The sequence below is a fragment of the Ranitomeya variabilis genome, chromosome 7 (assembly GCF_051348905.1).
Source record: "Ranitomeya variabilis isolate aRanVar5 chromosome 7, aRanVar5.hap1, whole genome shotgun sequence".
NCBI classification, from domain to species: domain Eukaryota; kingdom Metazoa; phylum Chordata; class Amphibia; order Anura; family Dendrobatidae; genus Ranitomeya; species Ranitomeya variabilis.
Window position 1 is genome coordinate 107,961,729 of NC_135238.1, and position 27,367 is coordinate 107,989,095.

General features: G+C 44.3%; 1 protein-coding gene and 1 long non-coding RNA gene across 4 annotated transcripts in view; one reads left to right on the forward strand and one right to left on the reverse strand.

Moving 5' to 3' along the window:
- STAT1 (signal transducer and activator of transcription 1) overlaps positions 1-27,367 on the forward strand; it is a 2,295,457-nt gene that overhangs the window by 1,362,253 nt on the left and 905,837 nt on the right. For all 3 annotated transcript variants that reach the window (XM_077275645.1, XM_077275646.1, XM_077275644.1), the window contains exon 21: positions 24,439-24,624. In XM_077275645.1, coding sequence (XP_077131760.1) covers positions 24,439-24,624 — 186 coding nt within the window. The remainder of the gene's footprint in view (positions 1-24,438; positions 24,625-27,367) is intronic.
- The window catches only part of LOC143786346 (uncharacterized), a 139,411-nt gene continuing 112,290 nt past the window's right edge, over positions 247-27,367 (reverse strand). The window contains exons 2-3 of the long non-coding RNA XR_013218271.1: positions 2,160-2,301; positions 247-1,597 (exon numbers count right to left, since the gene is read on the reverse strand). This is a non-coding gene — a long non-coding RNA (uncharacterized LOC143786346). The remainder of the gene's footprint in view (positions 1,598-2,159; positions 2,302-27,367) is intronic.

A 27,367-nucleotide genomic window follows, 5' to 3' on the forward strand; every position in this document is an offset into this window, starting at 1 on the left:
ATTTTATGCCTACAGAAACTGTACTCTGTGTGTTGTATTTACTTAATTACCAGATGCTTATGAACAGAGTATATGTGTGTGATATAAGAATGATTGTCCCACAAACGTCAATTGGCTTTTGACAACATTTTTTACTTAGAGCAAAAGCTTTTTGTTGTAAACTTTAAACCATATTTGTTTCATATGATTTTTTTTTTTTTTTTTTGTGGTAAACCACAACAGAACAAACTGCAATTACAGCACAAAGTTAACCAAAACATGGTTATGCGTAACAAATATAACCAAAAATAACTTTGGGTTACAAATTTCTGTAAGTTGGTGGAGGTGATGGTGGCAGCTCAGGGTCCTGCTCAGGTGGCCTTTGTTGGGCCAATTGTGCTTCACCCTGTGTGGATGCTGTGTGTGGCGGATCCAAATACAGTGAACTAGACGTGAGCACTGCTGTCGTAGGTGCACGGGTAGGCTCCCACACCTTATAGTAAATGTAACAAAACCCGGCACTCAACTTAAGTATGGATGCTGTAAGGTTTATTGTGTAGTATTAACAATAAAACGTTTCGGTCCTGTGGACCTTCCTCAGTTACTATTTGTGAGATGAGTAGGGAGTAAGTATCTTTTGCCAATAGAGCTCTACTGGTACAACTTAATATCCAGTAAGTTCCTGATTTCAGCTTTAAGGCTGTGTTGTCTCCGGGTGCAGATGCGGTGTCCACCGCTAGTCCCAAACATCTACCGGAGGCCTTGATCATATTGGCCAGTTGGGTATTAGCCATAAGGGATTAGTCTCTGGCCCTCATGCTGATGAACATATTGACTGGACTCATAGCCACCCCCAAAATGGCCATGTCGTCCAAACCCAGGTTGGGACCAGCCTACAGCACTGGGTCTGGAAAAGTGGGCATATTGGGAAGGTTGGTTGTAGGCTGCCATATGGTATGGTGCTGGCCTTGGTTGATTTTGGGTTGGGAGGGGCTGAGGTGTAGGCACACGTGGAGGAGGTGCTTCAAATCCTGATTGACCATGCACCTGTTGAGTTCATGGAAGGCGCAAGAGGTTATGTGGTGAAAGCTGCCTTCTCTCAATAAATTAAAAAACCTCATAAGGGTCATTTGGGGAGGTGCTTAAATCAATCAGGATTTGAATACACCCTCTCACACGTAGCCTCACCTCACGGGGAAGGGGACGAAGGTACCGGGCCAGGCTGCGAGCAAAGGCCTCCTCTCCATCATCCGTGGCTGCCCTGGCCAAATAATTGAGGACCCCAGCGTCCACATCCCTCCTAGTGGCTTTCAGCTCTCTCCTTCTGCGGCCTCTGCGTAAAGGCCCAGATGCCTGTGGGGAGGATACCAGTGGGACAGTAGGGCTGCTGCTGTGTCCATGCTCTTCCTAGCTTACAGGATCAGGTGCTGCTGAGGGTGGTGGTGCTGCATCTTGGAAAGTTGTTGCTGTCTCTTGTGATGCCGAAGCCGATGATCCAGGAAGGATGGAGCTAGAAGAGGCCAAAGATGGGCCTGCCACCTCTTCTTCAACAGCAACCGGATCTATGACAACCTACGAGTCCGACCCGGTATCCCTCTCAGTGAGGTTGGACTGTGTTCTGGTATGAAAAAAATAAAAAGAATGCCCCAAATTAGTAGTTGAGTCATTTTCTAACATAAGTTTATTATACATCTGTGACCTCATCTCCCGGTAATTACCTACACGCAACCTACGATCCTCACAAGATCGCCTTCTCTACTCCCCTCTTATCTCCTCTTCCCACAATCGTATACAAGATTTATCTCGTGTATCACCCGTACTCTGGAACCCTCTACCACAACACATCAGACTCTCGCCTACCATTGAAAGCTTCAAAAAGAGCCTGAAGACCCACCTCTTCCGACAAGCATAGAACCTGCAGTAACCACCGATCGACCAAACCACTGCATGACCAGCTCTACCCTCGCCTACTGTATTCTCACCCATCCCTTGTAGATTGTGAGGCTTCGCGGGCAGGGTCCTCTCTCCTCCTGTACCAGTTATGACTTGTATTGTTTAAGATTATTGTACTTTTTTATTATGTATAACCCCTCCTTACATGTAAAGTGCCATGGAATAAATGGCGCTATAACAATAACAAATAATAATAATAATAATTGTGTTGTGATGTTGTTACTTACTGTCTTAGATCCATACTGGGATCCAAAAAGGAAAGTCGATCATAGTATATATACTTTCGCATTTTGGTTGGAGCTGCTGACCCACTTCTTGCCCGCCGATATTGGTCCCTGATGCTGCGCCATCGTGTCATAACATCTTCCACTGCAATGACATGGTAACAAATATTCTATAAGCTCATTCTGCACATTGCTTAAAACAGTTGGCATTGATTGATCATATTTTAACGATGATAATAAAATGCCTTCTTAAATGATTTTCCTAAAGTTTAAATTGCTTAAAAGAACAAATACATTGTACACAATAAAATGAAACCCCACAAGGACAGGGTCCACTCCCCTCTGTACCAGTCTGGCGTTAACAAAAAATAGTACCCAACGCAACATCTATATTATCTATGTACGTAAACTCTTTCTCATGTTCATCATCTTTGTTTTTGGACAAAAATTTAAAAAAATAAACCAGACTATGCCAAAAAATAATCTGCCTGAAATCATGTAGGTAAAGCATTTTTCAAGGTTAATTAATGTCGCAACATGAGTGTACTTACAAAGTTGTGTCTGCTCCGCACGTGTGCGTTGGGCATAATCTGGGAATAGGATCCCACAGATGGTCCTCCAAGCTGCCTCTTTCCTGGCCCGGTTGGAATAGTTTGGATCCCGCTGGTCCCAGATTTCAAGCCTTTCTTGGACCAGGAGGAGGAGCATATCAACATTGATGATGCTTGCCATGCTGCATGCAACTCTGTGGAGGTGATCGCCAGACTTCCGGGATGTCTGTCTGGCTTTTTCAGCTACTTAGCATGTCTGAGCTTCCTGATTGAGGGCTTGGCACATTTCATGGCACCTGGAGATGTCTGGCGTATTTCTCACAAGTCACACTGCTGGTCCTTGTGTAATCCGTATTTTTCTCGCCCCCATAGACTTTCATTGGCGTATTTTTTGCGCAATACGCTGATAAACGCAACATGCTGCGATTTTCTACGGCCGTACAAGACCGTATAATACGGATACGTAAAATACGGCAGATAGGAGCTGGGCCATAGAGAATCATTGTACCGTATGCAATCCGTATGTTCTGCTCCTCTCATACATCCGTAAAACTCGCTAGTGTGACGCCGGCCTAAGAGTTAATCAGGCAATTAACAATGTGTGGCCAGTGTATATCTGGGAGCGGTAAGACAGGGCAGTATCCTTGACATAGAAGGTTGTGATCCTTCGAAATGCATAGGTGTTTTGGCCCCAGTGAGGCTCTGTAGCTTAGTGACTTCACATGCTTCCAGGCATTGTCGGCCATTTTTTCCTCTGAACATCTGGAGACGCTACCAGCCAGGGCGTCTCTTGCTCTGCATGGTCAATTCACACATCGTAGCCGGATACCGGAGTGTCAAACCACCACAGCATACTCTCCACCCTAATACTGTGATGGTAACCAGGGACAAGGAAGTGGTATGAACCTGAAGCTGGTTAAGTGCCGATATATTTGATATTTTATACCAGGTCACACTCTGATTAACCCATTATCCCTGGTCATGTTCACAACATGTACTTGACACAACTTGCTGGAGCATCAATATATTTAGGAATACATTATTAAGTGCAATATTATTAGTATTAAACCAGCATCATTGTCTTCTTTTCGGTCATTAGCAGCTATGTATTGTTTCTAACAATTGCTCCAATAAAATATTTCTATTTAATTGCTTCTGGATTAACTATACAAGCTGTTTAGCAAGGGGGCAGCGCATGAGTTGCTCATATGCATCTTTACAGCCAGCTATTTGTAGCGCGGTACCTTCTATTTCTTTTAAGTGTTGGAAACAACCTATGGCAAGCCTCCATATAAACACCTAAAAGATCTACATAGCACTGGGGAATGCCTGCATAGTGCACATATATAGGGTCTGCAGAGCATTGGTGAGGAACTACATAGTGCACATATACATGATCTGCAGAGCACTGGTGAGAAACTGCATAATGCACATATATAGGGTCTGCAGAGCCCTGGTGAGAAACTGCATAGTGCACATATATAGGGTCTGCAGAGCACCTTTGAGAAACTGCATAGTGCACACATACTGTACATGGTCTACAGGGTACTGATGAGAAACTGCATAATGTACATGTATAGGGTCTGCAGAGCACTGGTGAGGAACTGCATAGTGCACATATATAGGGTCTGCAGAGCACTGGTGAGAAACTGCATAGTGCACATATATAGGGCCTGCAGAGCACTGGTGAGAAACGGCATAGTGCCCATATATAGGGTCTACAGAGCACTGGTGAGAAACTGCATAGTGCACATATATATGGTCTGCAGCGCACTGGTGAGGAACTGCATAGTGCACACATACATGGTTTGCAGAGCACTGGTGAGAAACTGCATAATGCACATATATGGGGTCTGCAGAGCACTGGTGAGAAACTGCATAGTGCACATATATAGGGTCTGCAGAGCATTGGTGAGAAACTGAATAGTGCACATACATAGGGTCTGCAGAGCACTGGTGAGGAACTGCATAGTACACGTATATAGGGTCTGCAGAGCACTTGTGAGAAACTGCATAATGCACATATATAGGGTCTGCCGAGCACTGGTGAGGAACTGCAGAGTGCACACATACATGGTCTGCAGAGCACTGGTGAGGAACTGCATAGTGCACACATATTGTATGTGGTCTGCAGGGTAATGATGAGAAACTGCATAATGCACATGTATAGGGTCTGCAGAGCACTGGTGAGGAACTGCATAGTGCACATATATATGGTCTGCAGAGCACTGGTGAGGAACTGCATAGTGCACATATATAGGGTCTGCAGAGCACTGGTGGGAAACGGCATAGTGCTCTTGTATAGGGTTTGCAGAGCAATGGTGAGGAATTGCATAGTGCACACATACATGGTCTGCAGAGCACTGGTGAGGAACTGCATAGTGCACATATATATGGTCTGCAGAGCACTGGTGAGGAATTGCATAGTGCACATATATAGGGTCTGCAGAGCACTGGTGAGAAACTGCATAGTGCACATATATATGGTCTACAGAGCACTGGTGAGGAACTGCATAGTGCACATATATAGGGTCTGCAGAGCACTGGTGAGAAACTACATAGTGCACATATATAGGGTCTGCAGAGCACTGGTGAGAAACGGCACAGTGCTCATATATAGGGTCTGCAGAGCACTGGTGAGGAACTGCATAGTGCACACATACATGGTCTGCAGAGCATTGGTGAGGAACTGCATAGTGCACATACATATGGTCTGCAGAGCACTGGTGAGAAACTGCATAGTGCACATATATAGGGTCTGCAGAGCCCTGGTGAGAAACTGCATAGTGCACATATATATGGTCTGCAGAGCACTGGTGAGGAACTGCATAGTGCACACATACATGGTTTGCAGAGCACTGGTGAGAAACTGCATAATGCACATATATGGGGTCTGCAGAGCACTGGCAAGAAACTGCATAGTGCACATATATAGGGTATGCAGAGCATTAGTGAGAAACTGCATAGTGCACATATAGATATATTGGGTCTGCAGAGCACTGGTGAGAAATGCACAGTATACACATATAGGGTCTGCAGAGCGCTGGTGAGGACCTGCACTGTGTACACATACATGGTTTGCAGAGCACTGGTGAGGAACTGTACTGTGTACACATGGTCTGCAGAGCACTGGTGAGGAACTGTATAGTGCACATATATAGAGTGTGCAGAGCACTGGTGAGAACCTGCACTGTGTACACATACATGGTCTGCAGAGCACTGATGAGAAACTGCATCGTGCACACATACAGGTCCTTCTCAAAAAATTAGCATATAGTGTTAAATTTCATTATTTACCATAATGTAATGATTACAATTAAACTTTCATATATTATAGATTCATTATCCACCAACTGAAATTTGTCAGGTCTTTTATTGTTTTAATACTGATGATTTTGGCATACAACTCCTGAAAACCCAAAAAACCTGTCTCAATAAATTAGCATATCAAGAAAAGGTTCTCTAAACGACCTATTACCCTAATCTTCTGAATCAACTAATTAACTCTAAACACATGCAAAAGATACCTGAGGCTTTTAAAAACTCCCTGCCTGGTTCATTACTCAAAACCCCCATCATGGGTAAGACTAGCGACCTGACAGATGTCAAGAAGGCCATCATTGACACCCTCAAGCAAGAGGGTAAGACCCAGAAAGAAATTTCTCAACAAATAGGCTGTTCCCAGAGTGCTGTATCAAGGCACCTCAATGGTAAGTCTGTTGGAAGGAAACAATGTGGCAGAAAACGCTGTACAACGAGAAGAGGTGACCGGACCCTGAGGAAGATTGTGGACTGAGTCTGGTGTGGAAACATCCAGAGCCACCGTGCACAGGCGTGTGCAGGAAATGGGCTACAGGTGCCGCATTCCCCAGGTAAAGCCACTTTTGAACCATAAACAGCGGCAGAAGCGCCTGACCTGGGCTACACAGAAGCAGCACTGGACTGTTGCTAAGTGGTCCCAAGTACTTTTTTCTGATGAAAGCAAATTTTGCATGTCATTCGGAAATCAAGGTGCCAGAGTCTGGAGGAAGACTGGGGAGAAGGAAATGCCAAAATGCCTGAAGTCCAGTGTCAAGTACCCACAGTCAGTGATGGTGTGGGGTGCCATGTCAGCTGCTGGTGTTGGTCCACTGTGTTTCATCAAGGGCAGGGTCAATGCAGCTAGCTATCAGGAGATTTTGGAGCACTTCATGCTTCCATCGGCTGAAATGCTTTATGGAGATGAAGATTTCATTTTCCAGCACGACCTGGCACCTGCTCACAGTGCCAAAACCACTGGTAAATGGTTTACTGACCATGGTATTACTGTGCTCAATTGGCCTGCCAACTCTCCTGACCTGAACCCCATAGAGAATCTGTGGGATATTGTGAAGAGAAAGTTGAGAGACGCAAGACCCAACACTCTGGATGAGCTTAAGGCCGCTATTGAAGCATCCTGGGCCTCCATAACATCTCAGCAGTGTCACAGGCTGATTGCCTCCATGCCACGCCGCATTAAAGCAGTCATTTCTGCCAAAGGATTCCCGACCAAGTATTGAGTGCATAACTGAACATTATTATTTGATGGTTTTTTTGTTTGTTATTAAAAAACACTTTTATTTGATTGGACGGGTGAAATATGCTAATTTATTGAGACAGGTTTTTTGGGTTTTCAGGAGTTGTATGCCAAAATCATCAGTATTAAAACAATAAAAGACCTGACAAATTTCAGTTGGTGGATAATGAATCTATAATATATGAAAGTTTAATTGTAATCATTACATTATGGTAAATAATGAAATTTAACACTATATGCAAATTTTTTGAGAAGGACCTGTATAGGGTGAATAGAGCACTGGTGAGAACCTGCACTGTGTACACATACATGGTCTGCAGAGCACTGATAAGAAATTGCATCGTGCACATATATAGAGTCTGCAGAGTCTTCCAACAATCTTGAAGAAGTTCCCAGAGATGCTTAGCACTTGTTGGCCCTTTTGCCTTCACTCTGCGGTCCAGCTCACCCCAAGCCATCTCGATTGGGTTCAGGTCTGGTGACTATGGAGGCCAGGTCATCTGGCGTAGCACCCCATCACTCTCCTTCTTGGTCAAATAGCCCTTACGTAGCCTGGAGGTGTGTTTGGGGTCATTGTCCTGTTGAAAAATAAATGATGGTCCAACTAAACGCAAACCGGATGGAATAGCATGCCGCTGCAAGATGCTGTGGTAGCCATGCTTGTTCAGTATGCCTTCAATTTTGAATAAATCCCCAACAGTGTCACCAGCAAAGCACCCCCACACCATCACTCCTCCTCCTCCATGCTTCACGGTGGGAACCAGGCATGTAGAGTCCATCCGTTCACCTTTTGTGCATCGCACAAAGACACGGTGGTTGGAACCAAAGATCTCAAATTTGGACTCATCAGACCAAAGCACAGATTTCCACTGATCTAATGTTCATTACTTGTGTTCTTTAGCCCAAGCAAGTCTCTTTTACTTGTTGCCTGTCCTTAGCAGTGGTTTCCTCGCAGCTATTTTGCCATGAAGGCCTGCTGCACAAAGTCTCCTCTTAACAGTTGTTGTAGAGATGTGTCTGCTGCTAGAACCCTGTGTGGTATTGACCTGGTCTCTAATCTGAGCTGCTGTTAACATGCGATTTCTGAGGCTGGGGACTCGGATAAACTTATCCTCAGAAGCAGAGGTGACTCTTGGTCTTCCTTTCCTGGGGCGGTCCTCATGTGAGCCAGTTTCTTTGTAGAGCTTGATGGGTTTTGCCACTGCACTTGGGGACACTTTCAAAGCTTTCCCAATTTTTTGGACTGACTGACCTTCATTTCTTAAAGTAATGATGGCCACTCGTTTTTATTTACTTAGCTGCTTTTTTCTTGCCATAATATAAATTCTAACAGTCTATTCAGTAGGACTCTCAGCTGTGTATCCACCAGACGTCTGCACAACACAACTGATGGTCCCAACCCCATTTATAAGGCAATAAATCCCATGTATTAAACCTGACAGGGCACACCTGTGAAGTGAAAACCATTCCCGGTGACTACCTCTTGAAGCTCATCAAGAGAATGCCAAGAGTGTGCAAAGCAGTCATCAAAGCAAAAGGTGGCTAATTTGAAGAACCTAGAATATAAGACATAATTTCAGTTGTTTCACACTTTTTTGTTAAGTATATAATTCCACATGTGTTAATTCATAGTTTTGATGCCTTCAGTGTGAATGTACAATTTTCATAGTCATGAAAATACAGAAAAAACTTTAAATGAGAAGGTGTGTCCAAACTTTTGGTCTGTACTGTATAAAGGGTCTGCAGAGCACTGGTGAGAAAATAGAATTATTCTTATCGTTAATTCGGTTTCTAGGAGCCTTCCACGACAGCCTCTGGAGGTTGTCTCCATACCCTAATGGGGGACAGGAAGCACAAGAGGTTAAAAACCCCTCCCACCTCCCATTAACCAGTGACTTACAACTGAACCCATAGCACCGGTTACCTTTTAGGTTCTCAGAAAAATATTCAAGAACATCGGGAGGGAATTAATGCTGTCGTGGAAGGCTCCTAGAAACCGAATTAACAGTAAGAATAATTCTATTTTCTCTAGTTGCCTTCCACGACAGCCTCAGGAGGAATGCCAACCAATTCTGTATTTAGGGAGGGACCACAGCCTGAAGAACTTTCCGGCCAAAGACTAGATCCCGGTTGGACCAGAAGTCCAATCTATAATGCTTAGTAAAGGTGTGTAGAGAAGACCATGTTGCAGCCCTGCAAATCTGCTCTGTGGAAGCACCAGCCCTTTCAGCCCAAGAGACGGAGGTAGACCTGGTGGAATGAGCCTTTAGGCCAGCAGGAACCGCAGTATTCTGAGCTAGATATGCCTCAGTAATGGCCTTTTTTATCCAGTTGGCAATGGTACTCTTCGCTACTTTTTTGCCCTTGTTTCAGCCAGATAAATGAACGAAGAGATTTTGGTCAATTCTGAAGGATTTAGTTTGTTCCAAATAGTGTAACACTATACGTCGTACATCCAAGGTATGGAATCTGTGTTCTTCCGAATTTGTAGGATTGTGACAGAACGATGGGAGGACTATGTCCTGTGATCGGTGAAATTCTGACACTACTTTTGGAAGAAAACATGGATCTGGTCAGAACACAATGGAATCGTCCCTTATGCTAAGATAAGGTTCTCTAATTGAGAGGGCTTGTATTTCCCCCACACGTCTTGCAGTAGAAATGGCAACTAAGGCTGGTTTCACACTTGCGTTTTTATCTGCATGCGTTTTTTTAAAAAAACGCATGTGTGAAAAAACGCATGTAAACGCGGTAAAACGCATGCGTTTTTAGACGCATGCGTTTTTATAGAAAAACACAGGAAAACAAGAAAAAAACAAAAAAACCTAACCCTACCCCTAACCCTACCCCTAACCCTAACCTGAAATGCGTGGCACTGAAATATGTTTATATACATATATACGTATATAAGTGCCACGATATTTCAGTGGCCACGTATACAAGTACCACGTATTTAAGTGCCACGTATTTAAGTGCCACGTTTATAAGTGCCACGTATTTAAGTGCCACATATTTAAGTGCCACGTATTTCACGTAAATGCCACGATATTTCAGTGTCACGTATAACCACATAGTTATAGTATTTACAGTGTGTGGCACTTAAATACGTGGCACTGAAATACGTGGCACTGAAATATCGTGGCACTGAAATACGTGCACTGAAAGACGTGGCACTTAAATACGTGGCACTGAAATATGTGGCACTTAAATACGTAGCACTGAAATACGTGATACGTGGCACTGAAATACGTGATACGTGGCACTTAAATACGTGGCACTTAAATACGTGGCACTGAAATACGTGATATGTGGCACTTAAATACGTGGCACTATGACTGTCAGAAAATGTTCATTAAACGGTTAGGGGTGAGGTTAGGGGTAGAGTTAGGGTTTGGATCCCTTTATCACCTTGGTGGTGGGTGGCTTTTCAGTGTGTTTTCTGTTTTTTTTCTACAAAAACGCATGCGTTTTTAACGCAAACAAACGCATGTGCTTAAAAACGCATGCGTTTACATAGACAGCAATGCATTTTTTTGCCGCGAAAAAACGCATGCAGAAAAAAACGCATGCGTTTACAAACGCGTACAAAAAAACGCATGCGTTTTCAATGTTAAATATAGGGGAAAAAACGCATGCGTTTTTTGTGCAAAAAACGCTGCAGACAAAAACGCAAGTGTGAAACCACCCTAAGAAGGCAGTTTTGCAGGACAGGAGCTGTGAGGAACAAGATGATAACGGCTCAAATGGAGGAGCTGTAAGGCCCTTTAGGACTATGTTTAAGTCCCATGATGGTACAAAAATTTGTTGTTTTGGACAATGTCTTGATGCTGAGACCATAAACCTTTTTATCCAACGATGACCTGCAAGGTCTTGGTCAAAGACAGAACTCAAAGCTGATACTTGAACTTTTAATGTACTCGGCTTCAACCCCAACTCCAATCCTTTTTGTAGAAAATCTAATATTTGTGAGATATTAGGATGGGAGGGATCAGGATTATGAGGCTGTCGTGGAAGGCAACTAGTGAAATACACAGTACACACATATAGGGTCTGAGGAGCACTGGTGAGAACCTGCACTGTGTACACATACATGGTCTGCAGAGCACTGGTGAGGAACTGCATAGTACACATATATAGGGTCTGCAGAGCACTGGTGAGAAACTGCATAGTGCTCATACAGCCACTGGCAAAAATTATGGAATCACTGGCCTTGGAGGATGCTCATTCAGTTGTTTAATTTGTAGAAAAAAAAGCAGATCACAGACAAGGCACAAAACTAAAGTCATTTCAAAAGGCAACTTTCTGGCTCTAAGAAACACTAAAAGAAATTAAGAACAAAAAATGTGGTAGTCATTAATGGTTACTTTTTTCAACCAAGCATATTGAAAAAATTGTGAAGTCACTCAATCATGAAAAATAAACAAACAAAAAAACACTCCCAAACATCGCTAGTATTTTGTTATACCACCTCTGACTTTTATAACAGATTACAGTCTCTGAGGCATGGATTTAATGAGTGTCAAACAGTGCTCTTCATCAGTCTGGCTCAAATTTTCTCTGATTGCCGTTGGCAGATCAGCTTTGCCGACAAGCTTTTTGGAGATGGAAATTTCATTCTCTAGCACAGCTTGGCACCTGTCCACACTGCCAAAATTACCAATACCTGGTTTAACCCCTTAGTGACAGAGCCAATTTGGTACTTAATGACCGAGCCAATTTTTACAATTCTGACCACTGTCACTTTATGAGGTTATAACTCTGGAACGCTTTAACAGATCCTGCTGATTCAGAGATTGTTTTTTCGTGACATATTGTACTTCATGTTAGTGGTAACATTTCTTTGATATTACTTGCGATTATTTATGAAAAAAACTGAAATATGGCGAAAATGTTTAAAATTTTGCAATTTTCAAACTTTGTATTTTTATGCCCTTAAATCAGAGAGATATGTCACAAAAAATAGTTAATAAATAATATTTCCCACATGTCTACTTTACATCAGCACAATTTTGGAAACAATTTTTTTTTTGTTAGGGAGTTATAAGGGTTAAAAGTTGACCAGCAATTTCTCATTTTTACAACACCATTTTTTTTTTTAGGGACCACATCACATTTGAAGACATTTTGAGGGGTCTATATGATAGAAAATAACCTAGTGTGACACCATTCTAAAAACTGCACCCCTCAAGGTGCTGAAAACGACATTCGAGAAGTTTATTAACCCTTTATGTGCTTCACAGGAACTGAAACAATGTGGAAAGAAAAAAATGAACATTTAACTTTTTTTTGCAAACATTTTACTTCAGAACCATTTTATTTTTACAAGTGTAAAAACAGAAATTTAACCATAAATTTTGTTGTGCAATTTCTCCTGAATACGCCGATACCGATACCCCATATGTGGGGGTGAACCATTGTTTGGGTGCACAGTAGAGCTCAGAAGGGAAGGAGCGCCGTTTGACTTTTTCAATGCAGAATTGGCTGGAATTGAGATCGGATGGCATGTCACGTTTAGAGAGCCCCTGATGTGCCTAAACAGTGGAAACGCTCCACAAGTGACACCATTTTGGAAACTAGACCCCTTAAGGAACTTATCTAGATGTGTGGTGAGCACTTTGAACCCCCAAGTGCTTCACAGAAGTTTATAACGTAGAGCCGTGAAAATAAAAAATCACATTTTTTCTACAAAAATCTTTTTGCCCCCAAATTTTTATTTTCATAAGGGTAACAGGAGAAATTAGACCACAAAAGTTGTTGTGCAGTTTCTCCTGAGTACGTCGATACCCCATATGTGGGGGTAAACCACTGTTTGGGCGCACCGCAGAGCAGGGGTGGATTAAGGGTAGCCAGGGCCCCGGGCTGTTCAGACACTGTGGGTCCCCCGGGTCATGTGATGGGGGTCATGTGACGGGGGTCATGTGATACCTGAACCAGATTATTCCAGAAAAATGGCCGGACCCTACTCTACTGTAACCTATTAAATATTTGTTAAAATATGCAATACAATTTAGGTATATTTTTATTTATTTTTCAATTTTTTAAATGACCAATATCACATACAAGGAACAATTACCACCGCACCATGACCAGATCACAAATTACAACCACAGTGATCGAATAATATCACATACAAGGAACAAATATCACCGCACCATGTCAAGACCACATATTACCACCACTTGGTGACCAAATAGCACATACAAGGGACAAATACCGCAACCCCATTTCCTGACCACATATTACCACCATATAGTGACTGAATACTACAATACTGATCAGTAATTAAAAAAAACACAATACTATCACCATAAGTGCCAGTATTCACAGGAGATCTGTACTTAGTATGCGGTGTCTGTGTAGAGGTAATACAGAGATCACAGGTGGTATTATACACAGGAGCTCTGTATATAATGTATAGGTAATACAGTGATCTCTGGTGACATTGTACACAGGACCTCTGTATATAGTATACAGTGTATAGTGTCAGTGTATAGGTAACACTGACTCACCAGTGACGTCTCTAGGTGAAGTCCTTGATCTTTCATCCAGCACAGACCGCCATCATTTCTTCCAGCCAGACTCGTTTCTGCAGGAAATAACACAGTTATCTCGAGCTGCAAGCGCAGAACACATTACTTAATTTTTCACAACTTCTACATTACACCACATGAAGAAAAAAAGGCGACATAGTGTCACTCTGCACAGTAACAGGACCGCCCCCACATTTAAAACAATATACTCAAAAAATAAAATAAATACATCACTGCAGTAATAATATCCCTTAATTAGCCCCTATGGTAATAATAGTCCCAATCCTGGCCCCGTGTATCTCATTCCTGGCTCCTGCAATATGTTCTCGCATCCTGCCCTCATGAGTATCCATTCTACCCCATATGATTTCCCCATCCTGCCCCATCTATTTCCATCCTGCCCCATGTCTTTCATTCTGCCCCGTGTCTCCAATCATGCCCCGTATCTACATTCTGCCCATGCCTCCAGTCCCGCCCCCAGTGTGTCCAGCATATTACCCCCAGTGTGTCCAGCAACCTGCCCCAGTATGTCCAGCATATTGCCCCAGTGTGTCCAGCATTGGCCCCAGACAGTGTGTTCAACAATGTGCCCCAGTATGTCCAGCATATTGCCCCAGAGTGTCCAGCATTGCCCCCAGTGTGTCCAGCAATCTCTCCAGCAATCTGCCCCAGTGTGTCCAGCATATTACCCCCAGTGTCCAGAAATCTGCCCCAGTGTGTCCAGCATATTACCCCCAGTGTGTCCAGCAATCTGCCCCAGAGTGTCCAGCATTGCCCCCAGACAGTGTGTCCAGCAATCTGCCCCAGTGTGTCCAGCATATTACCCCCAGTGTGTCCAGCATATTACCCCCAGGTTGTCCAGCAATCTGCCCCAGTGTGTCCAGCATATTACCCCCAGTGTGTCCAGCAATCTGCCCCAGTATGTCCAGCATTGCCCCCAGACAGTGTGTCCAGCAATCTGCCCCACTATGTCCAGCATATTGCCCCAGAGTGTCCAGCATTGCCCCCAGACAGTGTGTCCAGCAATCTGCCCCAGTGTGTCCAGCATATTACCCCCAGTGTGTCCAGCAATCTGCCCCAGTATGTCCAGCATTGCCCCCAGTGTGTCCAGCAATCTGCCCCAGTGTGTCCAGCATATTACCACCAGTGTGTCCAGCAATCTGCCCCAGTATGTCCAGCATTGCCCCCAGTGTGTCCAGCAATCTGCCCCAGTATGTCCAATTGTCCAGCATTGCCCCCAGTGTGTCCAGCAATCTGCCCCAGTGTGTCCAGCATTGCCCCAGTGTGTCCAGCAATCATCTGCCCCAGTGTGTCCTCCAGCATTGCCCCCAGTGTGTCCAGCAATCTGCCCCAGTGTCTCCAGCATCGCCCCAGTGTCTCCAGCAATCATCTGCCCCAGTGTGTCCTCCAGCATTGCCCCCCAGTGTGTCCTGCAATCTGCCCAAGTGTCTCCATCATTGCTCCAGTGTGTCAGCAATCTGCCCCAGTGTCTCTCCAGCAATCTGCCCCAGTGTCTCCAACATTGCCCCCAGTGTCTCCAGCATTGCCCCAGTGTCTCCAGCATTGCCCCCAGTGTCTCCTTCAATGCCCCAGTGTCTCCAGCAATGCCCCAGTGTCTCCAGCATTGCCCCCAGTGTCTCCAGCATTGCCCCAGTGTCTCCAGCAATAATCTGCCCCAGTGTGTCCTCCAGCATTGCCCCAGTGACTCCCGCATTGCCCCAGTGTCTCCAGCAATGCCCCAGTGTGTCCAGCAATCTGCCCCAGTGTCTCCAGCATTGCCCCAGTGTCTCCAGCATTGCCCCAGTGTCTCCAGCAATCATCTTCCCCAGTGTCTCCTCCAGCATTGCCCCAGTGTCTCCAGCATTGCCCCAGTGTGTCCAGCAATCTGCCCCAGTGTGTCCAGCTATCATCTGCCCCAGTGTGTCCTCCGGCTCCAGCATATTGCCCCCAGTCAGACAGTGTCACTGATGGTCCAGCATTCTGGCCCACCCGGATTGCCATTAGGTTATCAAAAAAAGAAAGAAAAAAACAAACCGAGTTCTCCTCACCTGACAAGCGCTCCAGGCGGCGAGCTCCCTCCAGCAGCGCACACTCGCCGGCGACTGACAATAATGTCAGACGCCGGCGACGTGTGCGCTGCGGCCGACTTCAGCTGCCAGCCTCCAATTGGCTGGCGGCTGTTGTTAACTATTGACGTGCGGGCACGCACCTGCACGTCAATAGGAAACCGCCGCAGCGCCGGTAGGGGCCCGGTGAGCAGATGAGACGGGGCCCGATGCGGGCCCCCTCTTTCTGCCCACCGGGTCCGGGCCCAAAAATGATACGCCAGTCTAACAGGGGCACGTGTAGTAATGCCCTGATGGCGGCGGCCAGCGGGCAATCTGTGTGGTAGCCCAGAGACCCCCCACACCACTGGGCCCTGGGCTACCGCCCAGATTGACCCTCTTATAATCCGCCCCTGCCGCAGAGCTTGGAAGAGAAGGAGTGCCGTTTTACTTTTTCAATGTAGAATTGGCTGGAATTGAGATCGGACGCCATGTCGTGTTTGGAGAGCCCCTGATGTGCCTAAACAGTAGAAACCCCCAACAAGTGGCCCAATTTTGGAAACTAGACCCCTTAAGGAACTTATCTAGATGCGTGGTGAGCACTTTAAACCCCCAAGTGCTTCACAGAAATTTATAAAGTAGAGCCGTGAAAATAAAAAATCCTTTTTTTTTTCCTCAAAAATTATTTTTTAGCCTGCAATTTTTTATTTTCTCAAGAGTAACAGGAGACATTGGACCCCAAAATATGTTGACCAGTTTGTCCTGAGTATGCTGATACCCCATATGTGGGGGGGGCACTGTTTGGGCACCCATCGGGGCTCGGAAGGGAAGGAGTTAAGCTTGGAATGCAGACTTTGATGGGATGGTCTGCGGGCATCATGTTGCATTTGCAGAGCTCCAGATGTACCTAAACAGTAGAAACCCCCCACAAGTGACCCCATTTTGGAAACTAGACCCCCCAAAGAGCTTATCTAGATGTGTGGTGAGCACTATGAACCCCCAACTGCTTCACAGAAGTTTATAATGTAGAGCTATGAAAATAAAAAAATCATATTTTTTCCACAAAAATGATCTTTTCACCCCCAAATTTTTACTTTCACAAGGGTAACAGGAGAAATTTGACCCAAAAATTTATTGTGCAATTTATGTTGAGTAGGCTGATACCCCATATGTGGGGGGGACCACTGTTTGGGCGCATGGCAGAGCTCGGAAAGGAAGGAGCGCCGTTTTGGAATGCAGACTTTGATAGAATGGTCTGCGGGCGTTATGTTGCGTTTGCAGAGCCCCTGATGTACCAAAACAGTAGAAGAAACCCCCCACAAGTGACCCCATTTTGGAAACTAGACCCCCCCAAGGAACTTATCTAGATGTGTGGTGAGAACTTTAAATGCCCAAGTGCTTCACAGAAGTTTATAATGCAGAGTTGTGAAAATAAAAAAAAAAATTTTTTTCACAAAAAAGATTATTTAGCCCTCAAGTTTTTATTTTCACAAGGGTAACAAGAGAAATTAGACCCCAAAAGTTGTTGTCCAATTTGTCCTGAGTATTCTGGTACCCCATGTGTGGGGGGACCTCTGTTTGGGCGCACGGCAAAGCTCGGAAGGGAAGGAGCGCTGTTTTGGAATGCAGACTTTGATAGAATGGTCTGCGGGCATTATGTTGCGTTTGCAGAGCCCCTGATATATTAACAGTAGAAACCCCCCACAAGTGACCCCATTTTGGAAACTAGACCCTCCATGGAACTTATCTAGATGTGTGGTGAGAACTTTAAATGCCCAAGTGCTTCATAGAAGTTTATAGTGCAGAGTCGTGAAAAAAAAAATATTTTTTTTCCACAAAAAAGATTTTTTAGCCCCCAAGTTTTTATTTTCATATGGGTAACAGGAGAAATTGGACCTCAAAATTTGTTGTCCAATTTATCCCGAGTAGGCTGATGCCCCATATGGGGGGGTAAACCACTGTTTGGGCGCATGGCAGAGCTCAGAAGGGAGGCAGCACTATTTGACTTTTTGAGCGCAAAATTGGCTTTCGTGTTTGGAGACTCCCTGATGTACCTAAACAGTGGAAACCCCCAATTCTAACTCCAACCCTAACCCCAACACATCCCTAACCCTAATCCCAACCCGATCCATAATCCTAATCACAACCCTAACGATAATCATAACCCTAACCCCAAAACAACCCTAATCTCAGCCCTAACCATAACCCTAATCAAAACCCTAAATCCAACACACCCCTAATCCTAATCTCAACCCTAACCTCAAACCTAACCCTAATCTCAATACACGCCTAACCGTAATCCCAACCCTAACCTTAACCCTAATCCCAAACCTAACCCTAATCCCAAACGTAACCCTAACACCAACCCTAATCCAAACCCTAACCCTAATCCCAACTCTAACCCTAACTTTAGCCGCACCCCTAGCCCTAACTTTAGCCCCAACCCTAGCCCTAACCCTAGCCCTAACCCTAAATTTAGCCCCAACCCAAACCCTAGCCCTAACCCTAAATTTAGCCCCAACCTTAACCCTAGCACTAACTTTAGCCCCAGCCCTAACCCTAGCCCTAAGGCTACTTTCACATTTGCGTTATGTGGCATCTGTTGCAATCCGTCGTTTTGGACAAAAAACGGATCCTGCAAATGTGCTCGCAGGATGCGTTTTTTGCCCATAGACTTGTATTGCCGACGGATCGCGACGGATGGCCACATGTCGCGTCCGTCGTGCACTGGATCTGTTGTATTTTGGCGGACCGTCGTCACAAAAAATGTTCAATGTAACGTTTTTTTGTTCATCGTGTCCGCCATTTCCTACTGCGCATGTGCGGCCATATCTCCGCTCCCTCCCCCCAGGACATAGACTGGGCAGCGGGTGCGTTGAAAAAAAGCATCCGCTGCCCACGTTGTCCACAATTTTCACAATGTGCGTCGGTACGTCGGGCTGACGCATTGCGATGGCCCCGTACTGACGCAACTCCTCTAGCTGCCGGCCAGCAGATCATGGCGGGCGCACTGCGCATGCGCCCACCATTTTCTTACCGGATGAAGAAGCCGGCAGGCAGGAGGGGATGCAGGAGGACCCAGGGACACCGGTAAGTATAACAGGGTCCCCGAATGGCCCTATTTCTCTGTCCTCTTTTGTGCGATCACATCAGAGGACAGATTGACACAAAGCTTTTTTTTTTTTTTTTCGGCCGCCGGTAAACAGCTAATTACCGGCGATCGCAAAACGGGTCGGTAAAAACCGACCCCAATCATGTTCTTTGGGGTCTCGGCTACCGCCGGCAGCCGAGACCCCAAAGATCTTCCAAGTGCCGGCTGGCGGGAGCACTGCGCATGCGCCCACCATTTTTTGGCCGGAACAAGATGGCGGCGCCCATCGGGAGCCACGAGGAGCACCGGGGGAGACAGGTGAGTATCGGTGGGCGATCAGGGACCCCATTTCTCTGTCCTCTGATGTGCGATCATATTGGAGGACAGAGAAATTAAATGGGAAATCGTGTTTTTTTTTTTCTTTTTGCGTCCGCAAGTAAACTGTTAATTACCGGCGATCGCAACCCAGGGGTCGATAAAAAAAAAACAAATCATGTTCTCTGGGGTCTCGGCTACCCCCGGCAACCGAGACCCCAGAGAAAATCCGACTCTGGGGGGTGCTATTCACTTTTTCCACAACGTCGTTAATTAATGGTGCTGTGGTTTAAGTACCCTTAACTGCCGCCGTTAAAAGGCGTATCAGCGGTCGTTAAGGGGTTAAAAACAACAGTATCACTGTGCTTGATTGGCCTCCAAACTTGCCTGACCTTAACCCCATAGAGAATCTATGGGGTATTATCAAGAGGAGGATGAGACACCAGACCCCACAGTGCAGATGAGCTGAAGGCTGCCATCAAAGCAACCTGGGCTTCCATAACACCTCAGCAGTGTCACAGGCTGATCACCTCAATGCCACATCGCTTTGATGCAGTAATTAATGCCAAAGGAGCCCCAACCAAGTATTAAGTGCATGTACTGAATATACATTTCAGTAGGCCAACATTTCGGATTTTAAAATCACTTTTTCAAGTTATAAAGTATTCTAATTTACTGAGGTAATCACTTTTGGATTTTCATTGGCTGTAAGCCATAATCATCAACATTAACATAAATAAACACTTGAAATAGATCACTCTGTTTGTAATGATTCCATATAATATATGAGTTTCACTTTTTGTATTGAAGAACTGAAATACACAGTTCACAGTACACACATGGGGTCTGCAGAGCACTGGTGAGAACCTGCACTGTGTACACATACATGGTCTGCAGGGCACTGGTGAGGAACTACTGTGTACACATACATTTTCTGCAGAGCACTGGTGAGGAACTGTACTGTGTACACATGCATGGTATGCAGAGCACTGGTGAGAAATGCACAGTACACACATATAGGGTCCACAGAAAAGTGGTGAGGACATGCAATGTGTATAAATATAAATCCTTGTCTGCATGGCTCCTTATTCCCATCCTTGTATGCATGGTTCCTTATTCCCATCCTTGTCTGCATGGCTTCTTACTCCAATCCTTGTCTGCATGGCTCCTTATCCCCATCCTTGTCTGCATGGTTCCTCATCCTTATCATTGTATGCATGGTTCCTCATCCCTATCCTTGTATGCGTGGCCCCCTTGAGAAAAGCATAAAAAACCCAAAACATCATACTTACCTTTCCTGCGCACCCGCGCAGCATCTTGTTTTGGTGCCAGCAGCTCCTGCGGCCCGGCGATCACATGTCCCTGCTCATTAAGGGAATGAATATTCACCATGGAGTAGAGGAGGTGAATATTCATTAACTTAATGAGCGGGCACCCGTGATAGCCCAGCAGCTGCTGGAAGCCGGTGGCTTTAACTGTACGCACTATAAGAGAAATATTCATTGCCAGCACAGTGAATATCCATTCTCTTTTTCAGCGGGCACAGGCTCAGCTGCTCCTCCTCCCCCGCCGTCTTCTTGGACAATGACTCATGTATAAGCCAAGGGGAGCATTTTCAGCCAAAAAAAGTGCTGAAAAACTCTTTAGCTAGCAGTTGTGCGACTGGTGCAATCTGGGCAGAGATAAATGTCACAATTTAGCAGTGGCATTAATTTTCATTAGTCCGCTGTTGCAGTGTATCAGCAAGACAATATAAAAAAATAATACTTTTCTATTGGTTTAATAAATAGCGTATCTTTATCTAGCAGTTGTGCGACTGGCGCAATCCATGCAGAGATAAGCAAATGTCACAATTTAGCAGTGGCAATAATTTTCATTAGTCCGCTGTTGCAGTATGTCAGCAAGGCAATATAAAAAAAGTTTGAGTACTGCGCCAAGATGATGAGCGCTGATGACTATTATCAGCATAAGTATCAAGCTGATCTTTCTATTACAATGTTCGCTGCAGAATCTCAAAGAGAAAGTTTTGAATGCCGAGCAGGTGGCTATGGAGCAAGATTTTACAGTGGCACACAGTTTTTGGTCTGCACTACAGAGGGGACTCCCAATGCCAGCTTCATTCTTGTCCAGCATGGATGGCCTGAAGAGGAGGAGAAGGCTATGCATCGTAAGGAGGAGAAGATGGTTAGTGTTCTTCCTGGTGAGGACACTGAACATTTGACCCTTTATAGTCTGCCACACATGGCAGGGATTATGCCCAGATGCCTTTCCCAAGACCCTCACATGAAATAAATTTTGTCCGACATGAAATACTGGCCATGCACCTTTCTTGACCCACGGTAAAAGAAGAAATTTGCTTCTCTCATGTCAGTGGCCATTTTCAGTGCATGCATTCCAGAGGGCCTTTGTGGAAGACTTGCTAAAAAGATTACACTGTGTTCCAAATTATTATGCAAATTGGATTTAAGTGTCTTAAAGATTTAATTGTTTTGTTTTTCAAATAAACTCGTGGATGGTATTGTGTCTCAGGGCTCAATGAATCACTGAAATCAATCTTAAACACATGTGATGATTAGTTTTCCAGGCGATTCTAATTAAAGGAAAACTACTCAAAAATGATGTTCCACATTATTATGCAGGTCACAGGTTTCAAGCAATATGGGAAATAAAAAGGATCTCTCTGCTGCTGAAAAGCGGTAAATAGTGCAATGCCTTGGACAAGGTATGAAAAAATTAGATATTTCATGAAAACTTAAGAGTGATCATCATACTCTGATGAGATTTGTGACTGAAACAGAGCACAGACAGAGTTCATGCAAATAAAGGCATAATGAGGAAGTTTTCTGGCAGACAAATTCGTTGGATTAAGAGAGCAGCTGCCAAAATACCATTACAAAGCAGCAAACAGTTATTTGAAGCTGCTGGTGCGTCTGGAGTCCCTCGAACCTCAAGGTGTAGGATCCTTCAAAGGCTTGCTGTGGTGCATAAACCTACTATTCGGCCACTCCTAAACAGTGTTCACAAGCAGAAACGGTTGCAGTGGGCCCAGACATACATGAAGACTAATTTTCAAACAGTCTTGTTTACTGATGAGTGTCGAGCAACTCTGGACGGTCCAGAAGGATGGAGTAGTGGATGGTTGGTGGATGGCCACCATGTCCCAACAAGGCTGCGAAGTCAGCAAGGAGGTGGAGGAGTCATGTTTTTGGCTGGAATCATGGGGAACCAGCTTGTAGGGCCCTTTAAGGTTCCTGAAGGTGTGAAAATGACCTCAGCAAAGTAAATAGAGTTTCTGACTGAGAACTTTCTTCCATGGTCTAAAAAGCAGAAACGTGCCTTCAGGAACAAAATCATCTTCATGCATGACAATGAATACCTCTGAGTAATTGGCTGCTATGGGCATAAAAGGAGATAAACTCATGGTGTGGCCACCATCTTCCCCTGACCTCAACCCTATAGAGAACCTTTGGAGTATCATCAAACAAAAGATCTATGAGGGTGGGAGGCAGTTCACATCAAAACAGCAGCTCTGGGAGGCTATTCTGACTTCATGCAAAGAAATACAAGCAGAAACTCTCCATAAACTCACAACATCAATGGATGCAAGAATTGTGAAGGTGATATCAATGAAGGGTTCCTATGGTAACATGTAACTTGGCCCGTTGGGATGTTTTGGAGTTAAATAGCTTTTTTGTTCAGTGAATGTGACCTCCTAATGCTGCAATTTCCACAAATGAGCATTTTCAGTTCTTTAAAACATATCAAATGTTTAGAAATACTACTGTGCATAATAATTTGGAACAGTGCATTTTGAGTATTTCATCATATTGGAGATTATACTGTTATCATTGGGAGGTTTCTTCAATAAAATTCGATGTATACTCTAACGGGTGATGACTTTTATTAGACTGTCATTTGCACTGACCATTTAGGAAAATCCGAGAAAAATGTCATTTGCATAATAATTTGGAACATATTGTACTCTCAGACAATGCTGCTAGCAGAGGTACCGGCTCTTTTCACCCACAAGGATTACAGGGGAAGACCAAGCATACCAGGTGCAACTTGCGGGGGGTAATGTCCACCAACTGGTCCATTTTCATGAAACAGTCACATCAGCAAGGGCTATTTGTGGGTGTAACTATGACGAGGAGGGAGACGTTGACCAAGATGATGAAGGACTACTCAAGTGACCATATCGGCATCCTTCCTGATTCTTCAGTGCCCTTTAACTATTGGTTGTCCAAGCTGCACACTTGGCCAGACCTCTCTTTGTACGCCTTGGAGGTGCTGCCATGCCCTGCCTCAAGTATGTTGTCTGAGCAACTTTTTAGCTCGGCTGGTACAATCATAATGGATAGGCACACATGGCTGTCAATGGAAAATGCAGATAGGCTGTCTCTTCTAAAATCAAACAAGGGCAGGATTTCCTCTGACTTTGTAAGCCCTACAGATGACAGCAACAAAATGTAAATGCAGCCCAAATGTTTTTTTTCTTGGAAGTTGTCTTAAAGTCCATCCCTTACCATCCAAACCCATTTTGTTCAGGAAATCACCTCCTCCTCCCCCTCCTGCAACAAGTACTTAGTGGTCACCTATGTATACCCCACGTGGGTAATGTTTTTTTATTTTTTTTTAACTTTGCAGTGAAACTTTTACTCCCTATGTCAACCTTTTATAATCACTGCAAAGCGTATTGTGATGTCCCCATCTTGGCTTCTTTCAGCTGGTCTATGTTACAGCATAGTGGATGGGATTTGAAGAAATCCCCTCTCCACTATGCGTGCAAGGATGCCTTCGGCTTCCCTGAGTAAATGGACATGCAGCCCGTCTTTCCAGACCGCAGCATGTCAATTTATGTTGACGCTCAGTCTCCGCAAGATTTGTATCACCGTCCAATGTATAGGATGCGGTGATTCCACATGGTTCAATAAACACCTGCAGAATACCCGGCGTTCAAAAGCCGGCAGCGCTTTGAACACAGCGGACATGTGCTCTGTCCAAAGCGTTGCAGGTTTCTGCCTATGGAAACATACCCTTAAGACTATACAGCCTGATATTCATTTAATTTAGGTTTGCAGTCTAAATATTGTATAGGATTAGTGAAACTGCCCCATTGTGTGTAATTGAAATGTTATTATGAATATACATGCCTGGGTAAACACTTTCTAATGCTTTCAAGTGTTTTATTTCAGAGCCTGTTTTTCATTCTGTGGAACCTTATACAAAGAAAGAGCTTTCTGCTGTAAGTTTTCCAGACATTATTCGCAACTATAAAGTGATGGCAGCAGAAAATATTCCAGAGAACCCACTAAAGTTTTTATATCCAGATACACAAAAAGATATGGCATTTGGAAAGTACTACTCAAGGCCAAAAGATGGTAAGTTTATCTGCCAGGTGTTTATTTTGTAACTGTCATGTCCATGAGTTCTCAGATCAATGGTGAAAAAGATATATATTAGTGTAGGCTTCATCCTGTTAACCATACATTTTCAATCAGATTGCTTCCATCCGCTAGCTGAGCCATCTCCCTGTCCAGCATAGTACGTTCTCTGTTAATCCATTTGTATGTCTTGTAACTGTATATGCTGTATTGTTTTGGCCCCTTTTGTAAATTTGTTTGTATATTTTTTTTTATAAACGCTGCCTATCGTTCTGGATTAAATACAAAAATGTAATAGTTCTGTTCCTTTTGTTCTGTAAACCACACTCCAAAGTCATAAGCTACCAGAACCAGGCAATCAGTAAGCCTGTATAAAAATGACTGGTGGTTGGGATATTGTGGGATAAATGTAAAGAAAGGGGGGTGCACTACTAATAGGCTAAATGTAGGGTGCTGCATCATACACAAAATGCACAAATTTGAAAAAAGAGAGAAAAGTACATGCATATACAATGCGTACACCTGGAGTATATAATGATAAGAATGACAACTTCATTACACCTAATGACCAACAATTAAAACATGTAAAAAAGCACACAAAGGTGGTATACATGACAACCCTTGGTATGTGTTACAGTTAAAACAAGCTACCCAATGTTGTTATCTGCATCTATAATTGTCAAGTCAAGCAGTAATGAATAAATTTGAATGACCCACACTGCTGTAATATATGAAGATGCATACAAAGGTAAATACAGAGATGAACACAGAAGTCAGTCATAAGTATATATACACATGTATGAAATGGGCGTCCCCAAAACAATTCAAGAAATCCTCACTGTTATCCTATTAGTTGGAACTGAAGTAATGTTGGTCAGTAGAAAAACGGGCAATTATACAAATAAGATAAGGAACACGCAGATAGTATATGTGTATATATGTAAGTGATGAACTTAAATGCATGGATGTAAGAGTATCAAATAATGATGACACAGACACATATACCTGCTGGAAATACTAACTGGACCATATGGAAAAACACAAAAACCGGTTAAAAGTAAAAATATTTTAAGAACATAGAAAAACCTTTATTGAAAACACAAGTAGGTGTGTGGTGGCAGTGTATAAGACAGGCACACACACAACATTGAAAACAATAAAAAAAAAACATGATAAAGGTGACACGTGCAAATGGACCTTCAGATTATATGTCTATATACAGTATGGGCACATGTAATTATATAAGTCAGACGTTTGCAGATGTAACTGGAAAAATAGTTATCTCGCAGAATAAGTCGCTAAACGTGTAAATCACACAAAAAAAATGTGTATCACTTTCCGTTAAAATTCACTTATGAGGTCAAGATAAATGTAACAATAGTTAACTCATTACGTAAAGTGCGAAAACTGCAAAGCTAGCAGATTATGTGTATGTATATCGCTCTATTTAGATGGCATTTCAAGGGTGTGTATATATATTTATTAATATAATATACTGTATTTTTCAGATTATAAGATGTGCTTTTTTCCCAGTAAATTTTGGGTGAGGGGGCATGGCCTAGCGGGACATGTGTGTGGACGTGTGTAAGAGCTCTCCCGCTACACTTACCGTATACAGGGCTGAACGGAGGCGCCACCGAACGCCTGTGACAGCTGCTTGAATTCCCGTGATTGCGTTTAGCGTGGGGGATCCTCCGGTGCCGAGTCAGCAGAGGAGGAGGCGACCAAGGCAAGTGCTGTGTACAGGAGGAAGATAGAGGTGATCTCCAAGCTGGAGACGTTTTCCAGAATGGAGGGAGCAGAGAGGCTGCAGCTGGGAGCTGGAGGTGAGAAGACTGCAGGTGTGGATGGCCCAGGTGAGTTGTGTGGCACAGCACAGCCCCATGACTCAGCAGACCCCTATGTGTGCTGATAATGCGCAGGATAAGTGTGGCACATCACCCACTGCAGCAGCCCCACAAGCCCCTGCACACAGTGTACAGCCTGTAGACTTATGTGAAGCAGATGTGAAAGAACCCACACTAAAGGATGTATTTTCAGTAGTGACATTCTGCAAGTCTGCACTCACAGTCCTGACCCTGCAGGTTGATGGTTTAAAGGGTGAAATAGCCAATTTCTGTACTGCCATGCAGAAAGTTGAGGAGAGAACAGAGGCGGTGGAGGAGCTTGTGGGCAGAGCAGAGGATCAGATTGCTGAACTGTTAAATAGGGAGAAAAAATATGTCCAACGCATCTCGGAGCTGGAATTTAAAACGGATGATCTTGAACACCATTCCTGTAGGAACAATCTACTATATAATTGTCTAAGAATTACTTCCGTCCTTCTGTCTGTCTGTCTGTCACGGATATTTATTGGTCGCAGCCTCTGTCTGTCATGTAATCCAAGTCGCTGATTGGTCGTGGCAAAACAGCCACGACCAATCAGCGACGGGCACAGTCCGGCGGAAAAATGGCCGCTCCTTCCTCCCCGCAGTCAGTGCCCACTCCATACTCCCCTCCAGTCTGCCCTCACACAGGGTTAATGGCAGCGGTAACGGACCGCGTTATGCCGCGGTGTAATGCACTCTTTTACCGCTGCTATTAACCCTGTGTGACCAACTTTTTACTATTCATGCTTCCTATGCAGCATGAATAGTAAAACGATCTAATGTTAAAAATAATAATAAAAAAAAAATATCGTTATATACTCACCATCCGTCGGCCCCCGGATCGACAACAGGCCTTTCCCGCTCGCGACGCT